This window comes from Brachypodium distachyon, chromosome 2 (genome assembly GCF_000005505.3).
Source record: "Brachypodium distachyon strain Bd21 chromosome 2, Brachypodium_distachyon_v3.0, whole genome shotgun sequence".
NCBI lineage: Eukaryota > Viridiplantae > Streptophyta > Magnoliopsida > Poales > Poaceae > Brachypodium > Brachypodium distachyon.
In genome coordinates, this window is record NC_016132.3 from 54,628,436 (window position 1) to 54,645,030 (window position 16,595).

At 48.2% G+C, this 16,595-nt stretch overlaps 1 protein-coding gene across 1 annotated transcript; it reads left to right on the top strand.

Annotated features, from left to right (window-relative positions):
- The first annotated feature begins 4,840 nt into the window (after positions 1-4,840).
- Positions 4,841-6,081, top strand: LOC100838163 (myb-related protein 308). Its single transcript, XM_003564697.4, has 2 exons — positions 4,841-5,267; positions 5,386-6,081. The coding sequence occupies exons 1-2, from the start codon at positions 5,005-5,007 to the stop codon at positions 5,924-5,926; spliced, it is 804 nt and encodes a 267-aa protein (XP_003564745.1). The 5' UTR covers positions 4,841-5,004; the 3' UTR covers positions 5,927-6,081.
- Positions 6,082-16,595: the final 10,514 nt, after the last annotated feature.

The window sequence follows — 16,595 nt, forward strand, 5'->3', positions numbered from 1 at the left end:
AGTATACTCCAACAGAGACATGTCGTGGTTGCCACTTGCCATTCGCTACAATTCTAGTAGTGCTTATAAATGTGATGTGCTTAGGCTTTAGTACAGTCCAAAGTACTCTATAACAGTTCCGCGTCCCGGCAGCTGCAGCTTCATGTTTAGCGTGAAGCACAGTGCATTTGTATTGCTAGCTTAAGCTCCCGGGTTGTATTTTACCTGAGGAACTTTTACTCTGTCTGCAGCAGCTACAGCTTGCAGAGAAATACTTTCGACTTGTGCTTACAACTTCAGTAGCTAGTCCACGGCAAGAGCAACGAGTTGCCCGGGTTTACCTGTACCTTACTTTACTTTCTCTTTTCGAGTTTTTTTTTCGGAAGGCGCTTTCCGAGAATAGAGTTGTATGGGACTATGGGTCTGGTTGCGGCCAAAAGAGATGACCCCAGAATCAAACAAACCAAAAACAAAGAAATGATGACTGAGGCAGGATAACAATTAAGAAAACCACATAATGTCGAGGCTCCGCTTCTTGTACACCTGCTCGTGCTGCTGTGCTGAGGATGTATTCAACGTGGCAGACTTACAACGGTCCATTGACGTCGGAGTCGGAGCGTGCGGTTGATACGGTGGGTGCTTTACTTCCAGGACATGTGTCTCTCAGACTATCAAGACTGTAAACCTGTTGTGACTTGTGAAGCTGTTGGTACGACGTAGTACGCTGCTTATTTCGTCACCGTTTGACATAGTGGAACCCCGGCGCTTTCTTGCTTCGTATCGGAAGAAAAACCGGTCATCGCTCGGCCACTGACAACCACACAGGTCGCCTAGCCCTGTTTCAAGAAAGGAGAAGTGTAAGCCTTCGATGCCTGCCGGGGAACGACACGAAGCAGCTAGCCCGTGCGATTCTGCGTGTACTGCCCAAGTGACTTGGCTACAGTCTTATGCCTAGCCATGACCAACCTATGTCCACGCATTGGACCGAGCTAATTAAGAGGGGACAAAGCGACGGAAATGGACCGATGCACGCGTTAATTCGCACTCCCCTGTTGTTGATCGGTGCAGCTCCTGCCTTGAGAAACTTCAGACGGCGAGTCGAGGTTCATCTATCAAAGGACTAGTACTCCTATGTGGTTATCGACCAGCAGTTGAGCACTTATTCTTTTCTTTTCTTTTTCGTTGGGCAAGTTCAGCATTTACCCAGTACCAAAGGGGGAACACTTGTCAAATACTCACGGCTGTTAGTAGCGTACGAGTTATATATCCCGTACCCGTGCCTTGCGTGGACTTTTGAAACGTTAAGTACAGATTAAGACTTGTACCAACTAATTAAGCCATCTAAACCGCGTTGTACATGCTGGTTCAGCCGTCTCCTGCAACCTGCATTCGAAACGCGATTGACCAGCAGCAAACCCATAATGGCGCGCTCGCAACAACTTGATCAATGGTCCGTATCGCACGTACGCGCAGGTGCAGCCAGCCGAGCCGAGTCCACGAATTAATCATCCTGGCTTCTCCGTGGCACCCGTAGTCCGGTACGTCTGAAGTCTAAACCATAACCACTGTCCTTCTACTGTTCCGTAGTCCTGCGCCGCTGCGCGTGTTCTCGACGACGAGACGAACTCACGGCTCAACTGGCCACACGGCACACGGGTTGGCTTTGCCGCTTGGAAACATACGTATTCCGCTAGTCACGGGGGCTGCCTGTTGTTCCGCTCCTCCTCCACTGCGGTGCCGGTGCGGTCTGACCCCGTACCAACTCACACACGGCGACGAACAAACGGCCTACCTACCTGCCTATCGAGCTGGACGGAACGGTTGGGTGGTCATGCATGGACCTCGATCATGGGAAGGAACGGTTACGTTGCACACTTGCACTTGTTGCATGGGGACGATGGGAAGGAAGGAAGGACGATGCACTTGCACCTGTGGGGAGAGGCCGATCGATCAGATGGATAACTACATACGGCGGTGGTTCGCGCGCGGCCGGACGGGGCCAACACATCATCATTCATTCGTTGCTGCGTTTTGGGCATTTGCACTTGGCTGAAAGCTACCGCCGACCCGTTGGGGGCTGGATCCGGATCCAATGCAGTCCGTCGGTTCGTTCCTAGCTTGATCGGACATCGGAGGTACTACGTACGGACGGACCGCGGTCACTGCAAGGACAGCAACTGATCAAACCTGCCGACCCTGATTATGAAGAGGAAAATTACGGTAGGTACGTAGGCAGATAAACCCAGCCGGCCCCGTGTTCCATATTCACGGCCTAGCTACACCCTTTTTCACTAATCATTTTGTCACTGTTGCTTTTGCCCTACTCCTAAATTTAGTAGCTAGCCATGTAGGATGTTGCTTTTTTTTCCCTGCATGCACAAAATCAAACCGCAGAGGAATTATGTGGGTAGCTATGTCGGTTAAGCACAGGATCGATCGACAGCGATCTCACACCGATGGAAAAAGAAACCACACTAATCGATCAGGAGCAGTGAGGAGAAAGAGAGTGAAGGTGCGCCTCAAACCGCAACTAACCCTACAAGAGATAGAAACGGCAAAAAGCTAGGCAAAGGCAACGCGTCGTACGTAGAATCTAGCCATGATGACTTTCTTCTTCGCTCTCTTAGTCTCTTTAAAATCGACACGCTTGCCACATGCAACACACTACCATCATCCACTGCATCCCGCCCCGCCTGCCGCCAGAGCCGAGGTAAGCATGCATGCACGCTACGCTACGCCCGGGACGTATAGTACGCGCTGACTTTACCGCTCCGGCCGGCCTGCAGCCACTGACGCAGGCGTGTCAAGGACTTGGGCGAGCAGTACGTACGTACGGAGTAGCTTTCACGAAAGAGGAACCCCGTTTATTCTGGACTTGTCACCGGATCAGTATCGATCGATCTCACGGCCAAGTGGCTTGACTAATGAATGCCCCGTTCGATGGATCATCCGTAAGAGTTTCTCCACTGTATCAGATTCGATTTGAGCCATGCATGCACACCACTACTGCAACTTGTTAAGTAACTCTGCATGCGCATGCATGTCGGCCTGCCAAAAAATATCTCTGATTCTTGGAGAGTTTGGTATGGTGTGGCTAGCCTAGTTTGCCTCTCCTCGCTAACTCCGGTAATTGATCCCTGTCCCCCAAAGTTTTTGTAGATGAACCTGTCCCCCAAAGTGCCCCGTTAATTCAGTGACTTGTTCTTTGCCAAGATATATACTAGGAGTAGTAGTACTACAGTCTTCTAGAAATGCAATACTAGTAGCCAACGAAAAAAGTTGGGTAAGTTTTGTCGCGATCGATCGATCGATCAGTAGCAACGAGCAAAGATGGTGTGTTCGACATAATGAATCAACGGAGAGGGTTGGCTGCCAAACAGGAGGATTAATACGGCTACCAGTACATCTCGCATCACCGTCTGCGTTGGTGTATCTGCTCATCTTTTGCACTCATCCATCCAGGGCGTTGAGCGAGTGTAACGGGGAAGCAAATTGGGGGAAAAAAGGTTACCGGGCATTAAAGCCTTGAAAACGCCGTGTAAGTTTTTTTTTTCCCTCCCAACGAATCAGCAGTCCTCACGGTGTCGTCACTGTCCTAACCACCCTCACTTATCTCCCAACAGGTGAAAATACCTCGGATGAATAAATTAACCCCGCAAGATAAACACTTGCGCACGACGTGATCCCTCAGTATAAAGTTTTATTTTATGCGTTTCCTCATTCTGCAACTGGAGCGAAGTGTCGCTTTTTGGACGGCGGATCTTGCGTCCGCCCGCAACCGTTCCATCGATCGGGTCGAGTAGTTCCCAACGGAAAGGGGAACCCCCGGGCGTGTTAGTTTTGACTTGGGATTCCAGACACATCCTCCGCCCCAATTATTTATTGCGGAGTGTGAGCTCACCACGGCTACCAACCGAACTGCTCGAGCCGAGTGCTAGCTAGACACGAACTACCTAATCATGACTAAATTATTGCAGTGGTGCCAAGAGGGAGATGGAGATGATGATAAGAGATTATAGAAACGGAGTTAAGCCACACATGACCAAGCACTAGAAACACGAGAGACCAGCTAAGAGGTTTTGCTGGTTGCAGCATGCCATAGTTAGCTAGCCAATCGGTGGCGGTTGCTCCACCAAATTTTGGAACGTGTTACCAAACTGATCATTCCCTTTTGGTTGCGATCTGCCCTTTCTTTAATGAGATAATCCACGCTGAGTCGCTCAGATTACGGCCTTGTCACAAGCTGTAAATGCTCACCATGTGGGAGGTGGAAAAAATGGGCCACTGTGTATTGTATGGGTTCTACGCGAACACATCCACATACGCAAACAGAATTGGAATTAGTACTATTCATGGAGGAGATTGACTTTTCTCTTCCATGCAAAAAATGTGTAAAACTCTGGTGTCCTCTTGCAGAATTTCGGAGTACGACTTTTCTGTGTCTCGAACGGGAATCACAAAATTCAGGAGTAAACAAAGAAGAAGAAAAATAATATGGGAGCCTGGAACAGAGTGGAGTAGCACTTTGAGAACAGATCCGTTTTGCAACTACCACAGGCCACTCCAGCAAGTACAACAAGGAATCAAACACGTCAAGCTGGCGCCCACAACTTTAAACAGAATCACAGTGGCATTCTTCCGGCGAGGCCCCCACCCAAACCCAACCCAACCCAATCACGGCGCATGCAGCTCGCACCCGCGCAGGCAGTCAAATCCCGCTCCCCCTTGTAGGATCCGGTCAATGCAGAGAGAGAGAGAGAACCGAAACCCAGCAAAATCACACACAGAGAAGAAAAAAAAAAGACAGCCTCCTCTGCTTCTTGCAGTCTCACTCGGCGTACCCGCGTCCCATATATACGCCCGCCAAGCAGCCCACGGCCTCAGCTCACGGCTTTCTTCTCCCCCCTACCCCTGCCTGGCTGCCTGCATACCACCGCGAGACGAGCTCAGACTCCCCCCCAGCTAACTCGTATACCCAAGGAAAAAGGACCCCCGGCGATTAGGAAACTGACGAGGGGAGCAAGCATGGGGAGGTCGCCGTGCTGCGAGAAGGCGCACACGAACAAGGGCGCGTGGACCAAGGAGGAGGACCAGCGTCTGATCGCGCACATCAAGGCGCACGGCGAGGGTTGCTGGCGGTCGCTGCCCAAGGCGGCCGGGCTGCTCCGCTGCGGCAAGAGCTGCCGCCTCCGCTGGATGAACTACCTCCGCCCCGACCTCAAGCGCGGCAACTTCACCGACGACGACGACGAGCTCATCATCAAGCTCCACTCCCTCCTCGGCAACAAGTAAGCGATCCGATCAAATCGTTCAATGCCCATGAGCGAGCTCCTCTGTGGGTGTTCTGGAAGTTGTGTATTTGGTGAAGAACTGTTGATTGACTGTGTGCTCTGCTTTCGCCGTTAGGTGGTCGTTGATCGCGGGGCAGCTTCCTGGCCGGACGGACAACGAGATCAAGAACTACTGGAACACGCACATCAAGCGCAAGCTGCTCTCCCGCGGCATGGACCCGCAGACGCACCGCCCCATCAGCGCCGCCGCCGCCGCCGCCTTCCCGTCGTCTTCTCCGGCGCCGGCCGCGTCCAGGCTCGCCGGCGCGGCGTTCTCCGTCGTCCCGGCCAGCGCGGGCTTCGCTGGGCCGTCGCCGCCTTCGTCTGACGACGGCCACAGCAGCAGCGGCGGGAGCAGCGACGGCGGCCCACGGTGCCCCGACCTGAACCTCGACCTCGACCTGGACCTGTCCATGGGCCTGCCGCCGCCCAAGACGCCAGCCGTGGTGTCGTCCACGCTCACTTCGCATCCGCATCCGCAGCAGCGGCAGAGCATCTGCCTTTGCTACCACCTCGGCGTGCGCAACGGGGAGGCCTGCGCCTGCAAGACGGCGTCGCCGGCGGGGCCCCGCGCGTTCCGGTATATCAGGCCGCTGGAGGAGGGCCAGTACATATAGAGCAGTAGGCACTAGGCACCCACCCCCCAGAAAAAGACTCTGTAAAAAGCATGAAATGGGAAGAGAGGAAATAGTTTCTTGTTGAGATATTCTCGTGTTTGCCTTTATCCAAACTTGATTAATTAATTTCTTATGGCATGTTTAGTGGAATTTAATTCGGTAACGAGGCTTGATAAATTTAGTGTAGAGCACAATCGGGCAAACAGAAAAGTGTGAAATGATTGGGCGAGTAGTGTTACTGGTTATTTGCGTATCCGATTCGGGTGTCTCGGGAGGGCATAGAGCGAGAATAGAGCATGTGGTGTGTTTTTGGTAGGTACAGCACGACACATATATTTACTTTGAATTTAAAAAATCCCGTTATCAAGAAATCGGTTAGAGATTGTCCTATTCTTTATAATTTTCATGTAGCGTGCTACCAAAAAAAGAAAAGATGCACAGATGAATGGATTTTTAGGAGCATAACTAATGAAATTATTGTTCATGTGGTACATCTATGCAGACGCAAATGGTTAGGATATCGAAAGTGCCATAACACAAACCAATATTACTGGAAATTAATAGTAGTGTCATTATTCAACGTTCTAGGGATGGTTAGCCATGCACACCAGGTGTGGTATATTCTTGTGGCCACCGAATTAATATGAGATATTCCACTTATGAGTGTGGTTAGGCAGTAAAATGCAGATATGCATTTTTTTTCCCTAAACCCTTCTCTAAAATAGAGGAAAACGCCCCTAACTTCTTCATCCACGGATGCAAAGAATACATGGAAAAAAAATCGAGCTTACAATTTCATTTATCCAAGAAAATAATATGAGGTTTTGAATGTGGGTGTTTTGGTTATAGTTTTAGCAGGGTCCAATGCTCTCGAACTACTTATGGATATTTATTTTTTGAAAAGGAAGTAACCTCCGGTCTCCGTATCAACCGATCCGATGCACACAACCCTACAGATGGATATGAATCATGAAACAACACTAATCCAAATAATTCATGAATGGATGTAACTTGGGTAGAGTTTCAAACTTTGATAGAATTATGATGGGAACGTTCTTTCAGTTTTGTCCGCTACCACTTGTCGCAGAAAAATCATCACCTGCTGTCAAACTACAAATGGGTTTCTTGCTGGTAAGTTCGACGTGGACATGGATAATTTTCTTAAGTCTATCGAAGGGATCACCTACCTACTAAGAGGAAGTATCCGGTGAAAACCCTCATTCGGTGCAAACCGTGCAAACTCCAATAAAACCACGTTTAGAAGTTTCAAAAAATTTCTAAAAAAATACCATATGTTGGGATTGTGATGTTCTACAAACCTGCAAAATTTCAAGTTCAAAATCAAAAGCATTTGAAAGAAATTAAAAAAAGAAATTTACAATGAATAGTGTCAAACACTGAAAAACCACAATGAATAGTACCAAACGAAATTGAGTTTGGATTTAAAATGTTACACACATATAAAACATCACTTTTCTAACATATGTGATTTTTTTGAGAATTTTTTGAACTTTTTTCGATGGAGTTTTCACAGTTTGCACCGTAGAGTTGGTTTTGACCGGATACTTCGCCCACCTACTAATCCTGGATCACTATGGCTGCTGGCACCAAGTATTTTTTCAGTGCTTGACATTTTTGCATGCACCATTTACCAGTAGTTATGCTTAGAATTTTGAAGAATTAGGTTACCAAGATAATTATGGAAGTTTCTTCTGCCGGTTCTAGCGTGGCACCTGAAAGGCTGGAACGGGGAAGATTCGTTGAGGAGTCTCCGTATTTCTTCTACAATTCCATCGTTGCTGCATAAGGTCAACGTTTGCTTCAGCTGCCATCATATCTGGAACATGAATATTTGAAGTCAGGCTCCTCTTTGATTGCTCCGAAACAGGAAGGTCAGAGAATAAATTATGATCCATTGATCCCTGCCGACACGTTGGCCGTTCTTATTTCCTGACTTGACCAACCAGCTGTACCATGTTCTCTTCTTACTCACGTTGATTGCTTGTTGCGTGCAAACATGTACACCAAATCACCAATTATTTTAGCCTGCATGGTTTCTGATGTCATAATTCGGAAGGAAAATCATCTCTTTAAAGAAAAACACCAACTATGTGTCCGTACAGCATGATGCCCTTGGTTTTGTACAACGTTTTGGTACCAAAGGAAGATAACAATTTTGTTTTAGGACGGCAGTGGTCTTTAAATAATCAAAGTTCAAATTGTACGCGTGGTCACTCACGCCACAAGAGAAATCAAAATTGCGTGGAAACCAAGCCAAAAATTTACATACGTACTGACCGGTATTCGTAGATCCGTGTATCCTAGCAGATCGGGATTGCTTTCCTGATACAGTTAGGAAGAAAACCTTCTCAATTGTGTGCCGGTTCCTGTACTCCACGGCACATGTTTTTCCTAGCTGAGTACTTAATTATCGCCACCTATTAATCTCAAGACGGCAACCACTGTTCTATTCTATCAATACCAGCAGCTGGAGTACTATTCCCCCTCGTGTTATCTCCGTGGCAAAGATACTCGCGAAAGCGACAGATGCAGTTGCATGTTTGCCGGTTCCGCAGACAAGTCCTGTTGTATACCAAACCACACTCTTCCAGGGTTCATTATTGGCACGAAGCTTACGCTTGCAATCCACCCGTATTTGGACACATCGCATCCGGCCCGCCGGTTACTTGCGCCACGGCATCTCTCCCCCCCGCCTAAATCGCGAGCCAAGACACCTCAGAGCTTTGCAAGCAAGCTTTTTCCCCTGTGTTCCCATGCATCTCGACGCCCGTCATGGCGTCCGTGAACCGTATTGACACGTCGAAACCCCGTGACATGGCAAGTTGGGCCGGGGCGGGGCGGCTGCTAGCGATCGATGCCAAATTGTCCAAAGCGTGACACATGCATGCGCGAGTAGATAACGTTGCATCGAGGTTTCATACTCCAAGCTTTATATGTGTTGTTGTCTCCTACTAGCTGACGCCCGCCACCGGCCGGGATTCGTCTCGATCTACCCAAGTCGCCACCGTCCTCCCGTCCAAATTCTCCAAAACCTGCTTCGGTTTAGTTGGGTGCGAATGAACGGGGGTTTGGGCTCGACGGCAGCGCTTATCACCTCCTGCGTCTAATCATCGCCGGTCCCGGACGGAGTTGAGTATCTCGCGTATGAAATCTAACCAAGTAACCGCGTGTTGCAGCATCAAAGCGAAGAAAAACAGCGACCGGTCTCGGTGCGATCTAGTGATCTGATCCAAAGTGGAAGCAGGAATGGGTGTGACCCCCACACGGATCGATCCCAAGTGTTCTTTCGGGCGTCGTGGCCCCTGGAATCCCCACAAACCGATCGACCGGCTAGACCAGGGCTGTGGGAAGCATAGGGGCCCATATGACAACGAGGGCAAAAGGTGATCCGAAGTGGAGGGCAATTTTGATGCGGGAGAAGAACTGAAGAAGAAGAAGAAGAAGAACATCGTGAGATGGGATCGTCGTGGTTGTTGCTGGTTGGTAGGGGGATGACATCACCGACGACCGCACCGAGCCGATGGATGGATTCCGACTTGACGCGGGTGGAATTATTTCTTTCAGGCACGCCTTTTTGGCTCCGGACGGACGGGATTTCCGGGTCGTGTTTCTCCTCCGAGATTCCATCGATGCTTGCGGCGGTGTTAACTGGAAAAAACGACCACTTGGCTATTGGATGGAGAGTGGACGTTATCCGCAACTTAACCCTTCTTTTCCGGCAAACCGGCCGGTAACCTGACCTGATTGTAACAATCTTTTTCAACGGAGATTGTATGTACTGTACTGTTTTCTCCTTGAACAGTGGTTGTATGGTTGTATATGAGTCTGAACGTGAGCTTATAGAAGAGAACTCGGGGTTAATCTCCCAGCCCGCTATGCCATTGTATACCGGAGTTATGGTTGACTTCTCTTTCAAGACAATAGAACAACGAGTACTAAGGTAGCCAGCCGAGTAGTACACTAGTACAAACCCGCTCTACATTGATTGTTGTCTCATGTAAAAGGAAAGTGGATCGAGTGAACCGAGGAACTTACCTAGATTGCGAATGCTTGACGCAGTCGGCAGCCAGCCGATTCTGATAATCTACGCATACAGTTGCTTGTCAGCCTAAGAAAGCTGCCTTCGGCAGAAGTTGCTTCCGGGCTGGTGCGTGCCACAGTGGCAGAACAGGTATCATGCTCTTCGAAAGGTGCCTGTCCTGATCTCATATTAGGCTATTACTAATTGATGGGTGATGGATGGATCTCTATGGTCCCTCTCGCTCAGTTTTTGCAACACAAACAGGCAAGAAGATTGTTTTTCCTAACATATTTTTATGCACTGAAAGATATTGTTTTCACACTGAAAGTTGCCAAAAGACCCAGTTGTTCACATTTCAGAATCAGCATTTGGATTAAGCACAATCTGTGTCCTGGAGCCAATCATTGAAAGAATAGAAAGGAAAAAGATTGACGCTATAAAAAAAATCTTCATGTTGATGTGATCACGGAATAGAAAAAAATACGGAGAGAATACAGTTCCAGTTTTTAGGTAGCTGGAATGGCAAAGTCCTAGTCATATACCTACCGTTTTGTCCAACAGCGCGTGTGAGCTGTGGCAGAGATTCCAGCTGCTTGTTCGGTCCTCTGCATTTTCCGGCGCATGTGACTCAGTGACCGGTGACCCCCCTCCTCCCCTGAGAAGTTGCAACATTCTTTAATTGCAACCACCAATGAGTTAATGGCACATAGCAACAAACAGAATTTTGCCTAACTGAATGATCTTGGTGCAACAGCTACAACAGCATGAGGTTAAGCCAGAGGCTTTATTTAGTCCCAAATTGCCAAAGACTGGAACAAGGCTGGCCTGCATGTATCTGACATGTTTTTGGTCATTTCTGATTGGTTGCCGTCCACTGGCAGCAAGGACTTCTGTTGGAGAGAAAGCATGTTGAGTTATTGACTTTCATAAATAAATATTTCTTCTTCTCTTTTTCCGGAAAAGAAGACAGCTGACCTTTGCAGAACAGCAAATGTGGAAAACGAAAGCGTGAAATGCGCAACCGCTGGCCCTTCCCAAAGTACCATGTAGCCTGTAGGTTTGCACTGCGTATCTTTCTACTGTGCTTGTACTAAACTGCAGGGAAGATTAGGAGACGGTCTCAGTTTGGGCACCACGGCACAGGATAGTCGCTGCAACTTGCAATGGCCGGTTCTGTAGCTACGACCCTGTCAAGACAGCCTGCCAGGAGTGGTACGAGTAGACGGGCAGTCAGCTTGCAGGTTGCTGCAATAAATCGGAGCTGACCCAAAATTCCAACCTATACAGCTTGTGCAGTACAGTGTTACTGTGGAACTGTGAAAGCATCGCAAGACGAAAGCATGGTGCACCCAGGGGGGTATTTAAAGTGCACTGGTGAGTGGTCAGACGCTTAGAAAAAACTGGGACATCAGAGTATCAAGTGGATGGACTGTCAGTGTCAGATGGCCGGGTCCGTTTAACTTTTCAGCTAGTTTTGAGATACCCCGGTCCTTTGGAACAGCTTCATCGGTATGGACTATGGAGAGGAGTCAGCAGATGCAGGAGTTTTTATCAAAAAGAAAAAAAAACTTGTTCCCGTAAAACCTATGGAAAAATGCACTATTGCAGTGGATTTCGAGACAGTCGAATCACCAAGCCCATAGGAGACGCGATCTCGGGTCCGTTTGATCCCATAGACGAATCTATCGCCAGGTCAGGGCCGATATTTCTTGTGTTAAATCCGGGATACCCGTGCCATCACAAGCATCGCTGTCCAAGGCAGCTCAAGAAATCAACCAGTAACTCAAGAGTCGTTCATATGCCCATCTAGCTGTAGCTGTAAATATTAAACAAATAAGTAAAAATCCAAACCGGCCCGTCGGGAAGTCCTGGTTACCCCATGGATTCAGGGTACGGCGTGCTACCGCGACGGGTCTCGCTTTCGACGTCGCCGTCGTTTGCGCAGCACCAGCATTTATCGGCGGCAGCTAAGCCATCACACGGAAGAAGTTAGAAGTCTCCAGATTGGCGGCAGCCTTAATTAACTTTGCCACGGTCAGATCTCCGTAAACCGCGTCGCTGCGGGAGCTATCTTTGTGAAGGTTGGTTCGGTTTGCAGCCGTGCAGGTTAGGTTGGACATCAGAACAGGCTTCCAGGCCCCTTCCTTGACTTCTAGCACCGTTGTAGTACTACTACTGTTTGCCGGAGACATCATGAGCTTGTACTGTGTTTTACCAGCTCGCCTCAGCTTGTCTCCTGGCTGTGAGACCTGGTAAAGCCGCTCGATCCAAAGCTTTTGACACGAGATTTGACGCCATCTTCCAAAGAAAAAAGAGAGATGTGGCGCCTGCCTCGCCAAACCGGCTCTGTCTGACGACTGCGTCTTGTGTGCTGCGGCCACCTCTCGTCAGCCTTGACTCCCGTGACCTTATATGGTCAACGCGGAGCAGCTCTCCGGTCAGTCAAGAGATCAAGCCATCAAGGTCCGAGAATTGTGGCGGACCATGTATTGCGTGATGTTTCCCCTAAAAAAATGTATTGCGTGACGTATGTGCTTGAATTCTCGAAAGAACATCACGAGCGGCGCCAACCATGTTCTCTTTTTTTTACCAAGGAGCGGCACCATGTAATTCGGTGTAAAAATTTCTGTGACTACCGGGCATGAAGGTCGGCCCAGGAAACGCAAGCAGAGGCCGAGAGGTCCGCAGGAATTGCCTGACGAAGGTGGAGTAGCCGGCGGCCCAAGTTTCTCTACACGGACCGTGAAAGGCCGATTGGTGCGATCTCCTACGTGACATTTAGCCCATGCCAGTTGTAGGATACTCCAGCTAACAGTGCCTGTCGTCTTCAGAATCTGGGCTTTGGCTGAAACTTCGCGCATCTCGTGTGAAGCCCAACTCGACAACTTGGCCACATACACACAGGGTTTGCTGTTTCTATTTTCTATTTTCAGTCCGGCATGACAGCTGCAGCTGCAGCGCTACCTGTTTACAGTGATCAAAGTAACGAAACTGCTGTACAGGTGCAGAGGTGCTGGTTTGGTGCCGCTACTGACCTGTATCTATCGTTGGTCTATGACAGGCCGAGCTCGTTGTCAGTTGTCACCCATGACCTTCCATTTTTTTCTTAACACACGACTATACATTCTTTTACAATCACAAGACTATACACTCGATTAAACAAGAGAAAGAAAACAAGACATGGCCAGGCCAAGACGGACACTACGCCGATTCGCCATACCGAGATGCGGCAGGAGGCCATCGATCATCATCGATCGACGGGTCCTACGGCACGATGACTTGTTCCCAGACTGGCCAGTTATGCTATAGGCTATAGCAGTATAGCACGATATACAGTTATGCAGGGGTAGCAAGGTAGGCGAGAAAAACAAAGTCCAGGAAATCCAGATGGGACAATGATCATGTGACAGCCGGTGTAATCTCCGGTCTTCACGACAAACACAATACATAGACGTTGGGACTTGGGGAGCGCCTCCGGAGTCCAAAACACACGTACGTGAAGGCCCCACGTTCCTCAGGATCCAATCAAGGCTGGTTTAGTGGAGGCCACGCTATATAGTTTTTCTCCTTCTTCTTTTTGACAGGAGGTCACATTATAATAGTTTTCAGGTTCTTCCAACGAGCGAGCGAGTCTTTGGTCGATTAAGGTAGCTCTGATGCACAATTAGTCCATGATACGACGACGATTCAATGATCCATCCGAGCACCACGTACTAATTTCATAATTTGGCCTTTCGGCAAACGGCGTGAAGGGGAAATAAAGGTTTAAACCTGAGAGCGAGTTGGATATAGTAATGGAATGTTGCTGTCAGATACTACTGATCAGGTTGGTTGTCTTGTCCCTCCCAGCCTTGCACAGGCTGTACCTCCCTCCAAAAACCGGCCGGCTCCTTCTGCTCGATCGCCGTTGCGATCGCAATCAATCACCTTAACGTCTTGATTCCATACTTTGTTTTATGCTGGGATCAATCATTCCAATCTCGCTTTAGGGAGCTGGGAGCCTAATCAGTCTCCCAAATTGGACTTTGGAGGCTCCAGTCTAAAATTATAGGGTGCTGAATTAGTGCAGCATGAGAAGGCCATATTTGTGCATGATGTAGAAGGGACCTGGTGCGTTGAGCATTGCCACAAAACCCGGGGATTAGTTCGCTAATCAGGCGTTGCTTTTGATGATGGTACTACGTCACTGGACCGTGAATGGATTCAGGTAAGCAGCATACATTTTTGGGACGATGCATTTGAGTTAGTGGAATGCATGCTTTGTGCGACAGTATTGTGGATATGATTGATTGTGTGTAGCTGTCGACCAACTGATGGTTGCATAAAGCAGGGTGCATGCATGGTGCCCGTCTACTACTTCAATCACACACGTCGGATGGCAGCTCTGAATTCGGTTCGATGGGTTGTCACCGAGAGATTCCTTTTAGTTTAGAAGGCGTCAAATGTACCGCCAACATTATTCCCTTTTTGTTGTCATTTATTCATGGTTTATTGGGGAAATGAAGGTAAGCACAGGATGTCTGAACTTTTCCCTCAAAAATAAATAAATAAATAAGAGGATGTCTGAACTTCCCTGTCTGAATCTTGTGCTTCACCATGGCGCAGGTTTTCTTTTTTCCTCTGTCGTCCATCTTGGCAGAAAACATGGCGCCGTTTTGTGAGATTCTCTACAGAGAAAGGAAGCCGAGCTAGATTACCTAGCATTTAGCAATGGCTTCACATGTATCCACCAGATTCTTAGAAAATGACCACGTGAAACCCGGCGAAATACTCGGCCATCCTCTAACGTCTAGATGCTCTAGATTAGCTACAGCATTTAGCAATGGCTTCACATTGGATCCCCATGCAACACCCATCTTTTGAATTGAAAGAAAAAAGTGATAGTACTACATTGGATCCATGCCCGTTTCAGTCACTTATCGCCCTGACATTAAGTTTTTTTTCAAGATGCACGGTTTTGTGTTCGTATCTGAAATTCTACTAGTAGCTCGCTAGCTGCCAATCTGCCTTGCCAGTAAAGAGGTCGGCAGCCGATTTGAAAGGTAGCAGCAGGAGCACGAGTTGATGTTATTTTTAGTGCCTGCAATACCGCATCATAGTACTAACGACCGTCCTTATGCGGCAGATTGATATCATGATCGGTGCTAGTGTCGCGGGAGCAGGCAAGCCGCATCCTGCGGCCGTGTGCGCCGCGCGCGGCAGCTTTGGGCATCGGATGCCTTGCTACTCCGACAGACGATGTTTACTCCCGTAAACATTTTCTTTGGGAGATGCGCTCACAGAATGTAGAGTCGCATAGTAGGAAACTGATAAACCTGCACGAGGAATGAACATACCGAGGGTCTGAGGACACATAGGTTTCTGAACTGGTCAATGAAACCTTGATATTCACAAGGTGGAAGTCTGCAGCCAATGTGCCGATTTTTTTTTTGTCCAGCCCGTCTATCATGATGAAATTGATGCGAAATTCCTGCCGGCAAATAGAGCCCAGGTACGAACACTTCCTAGTTTCGCTACTTTAATCGGTATAAAATGAAATTTGCAGCGGCGGTATTAGGACCAGATGGCGACTTGCAAACACGTCCAAGCTGCTTCTTCTTTTTGGCGGGGAAACACGTCCAAAGCTTCGTGTCCTTCTCATAATCTCGCCGCCACGGCTTACAACCTCGGTGCCACGAAAGTCGGCCTGTACAAAACGACTAACACCAGAGGGTTTCGCGTTAGGGACACCTGTTTGGCTGTTTGAAAGATACTCCTACTACGTAGGATATTGGAAAGAATGACAACAGTTTTATAAAGGTACGCTGACAATAGTATGATAAGAAAAAATGACCGTGCTATTCTAACGCTAGCCACAGTAGGGCTTCGAGTAATTGTCGTGTCTTATGATGGACCGAGACGACGGAGCACGGAGTCCGTGATGTGACCCAGAAAAAGCTAGCCAAGGCCAAACGACGGCTGCTTGTTCACTTCGCTTTTGGTTTTTCTTGCGTCCAAATTCTTGGTGATAATCAGTCCTCCCACGATAAGAAAAAGGTCAGGTTGTGTTGTGTACGATTTAGGGCGCTTGATACCGACAAGAATCGTGTGCATTGCTTCGTGTTTCTTTCAACTTGTGCTTAACACAAAGTGCATCAGCAACTTGCGCAGACAGTCGATTTGCGTTGGACTATTTTGTTACGTTTTCCTGCGTACTTTCTGATTTCCCTTGCCGGACAATTAATGTCGCAAAAGGCTATATCTCATGCACGTTTCATGGTGTTGCTATACCTTCATCCTCTGCAGCGTGTAAGGCTTTCACTTCGGATGTTGTGCTGATCACTAGAGCATGAGTGAAAGCAATCGAAGATCATGGTGGCTCTTATCTTTTGTTTTCTTGTCCGTAATATGGTCCACGAGATTTAGCTGGTAGTGCTATTAGTTTTTTTTTTGGAATAGGGTTTCGTGATGTTGTCAAACTCGTTGTTTCCTGCTTTCTTTGGGCATGTAAAAGATTGGTTTACAAAAGAGAGAACGAATGTAGTAAGAGAATACCCGATTCTTTTTAAATTCGTAGTTGTTTTCGAATACCACATTTAAAGAAGAGCGTTTTTTCGACAGACAACCAATCTATAATATTCGATTTGA

What these genes read in the sequence shown, in the direction of transcription:
- LOC100838163 (XM_003564697.4), top strand. Translation starts at nt 5,005, where the DNA reads ATGGGGAGGTCGCCGTGCTGCGAGAAGGCGCACACGAACAAGGGCGCG. An exon ending in CACTCCCTCCTCGGCAACAA is followed by an intron (nt 5,268 to 5,385) that starts GTAAGCGATCCG and finishes TTTCGCCGTTAG; the next exon opens with GTGGTCGTTGATCGCGGGGC.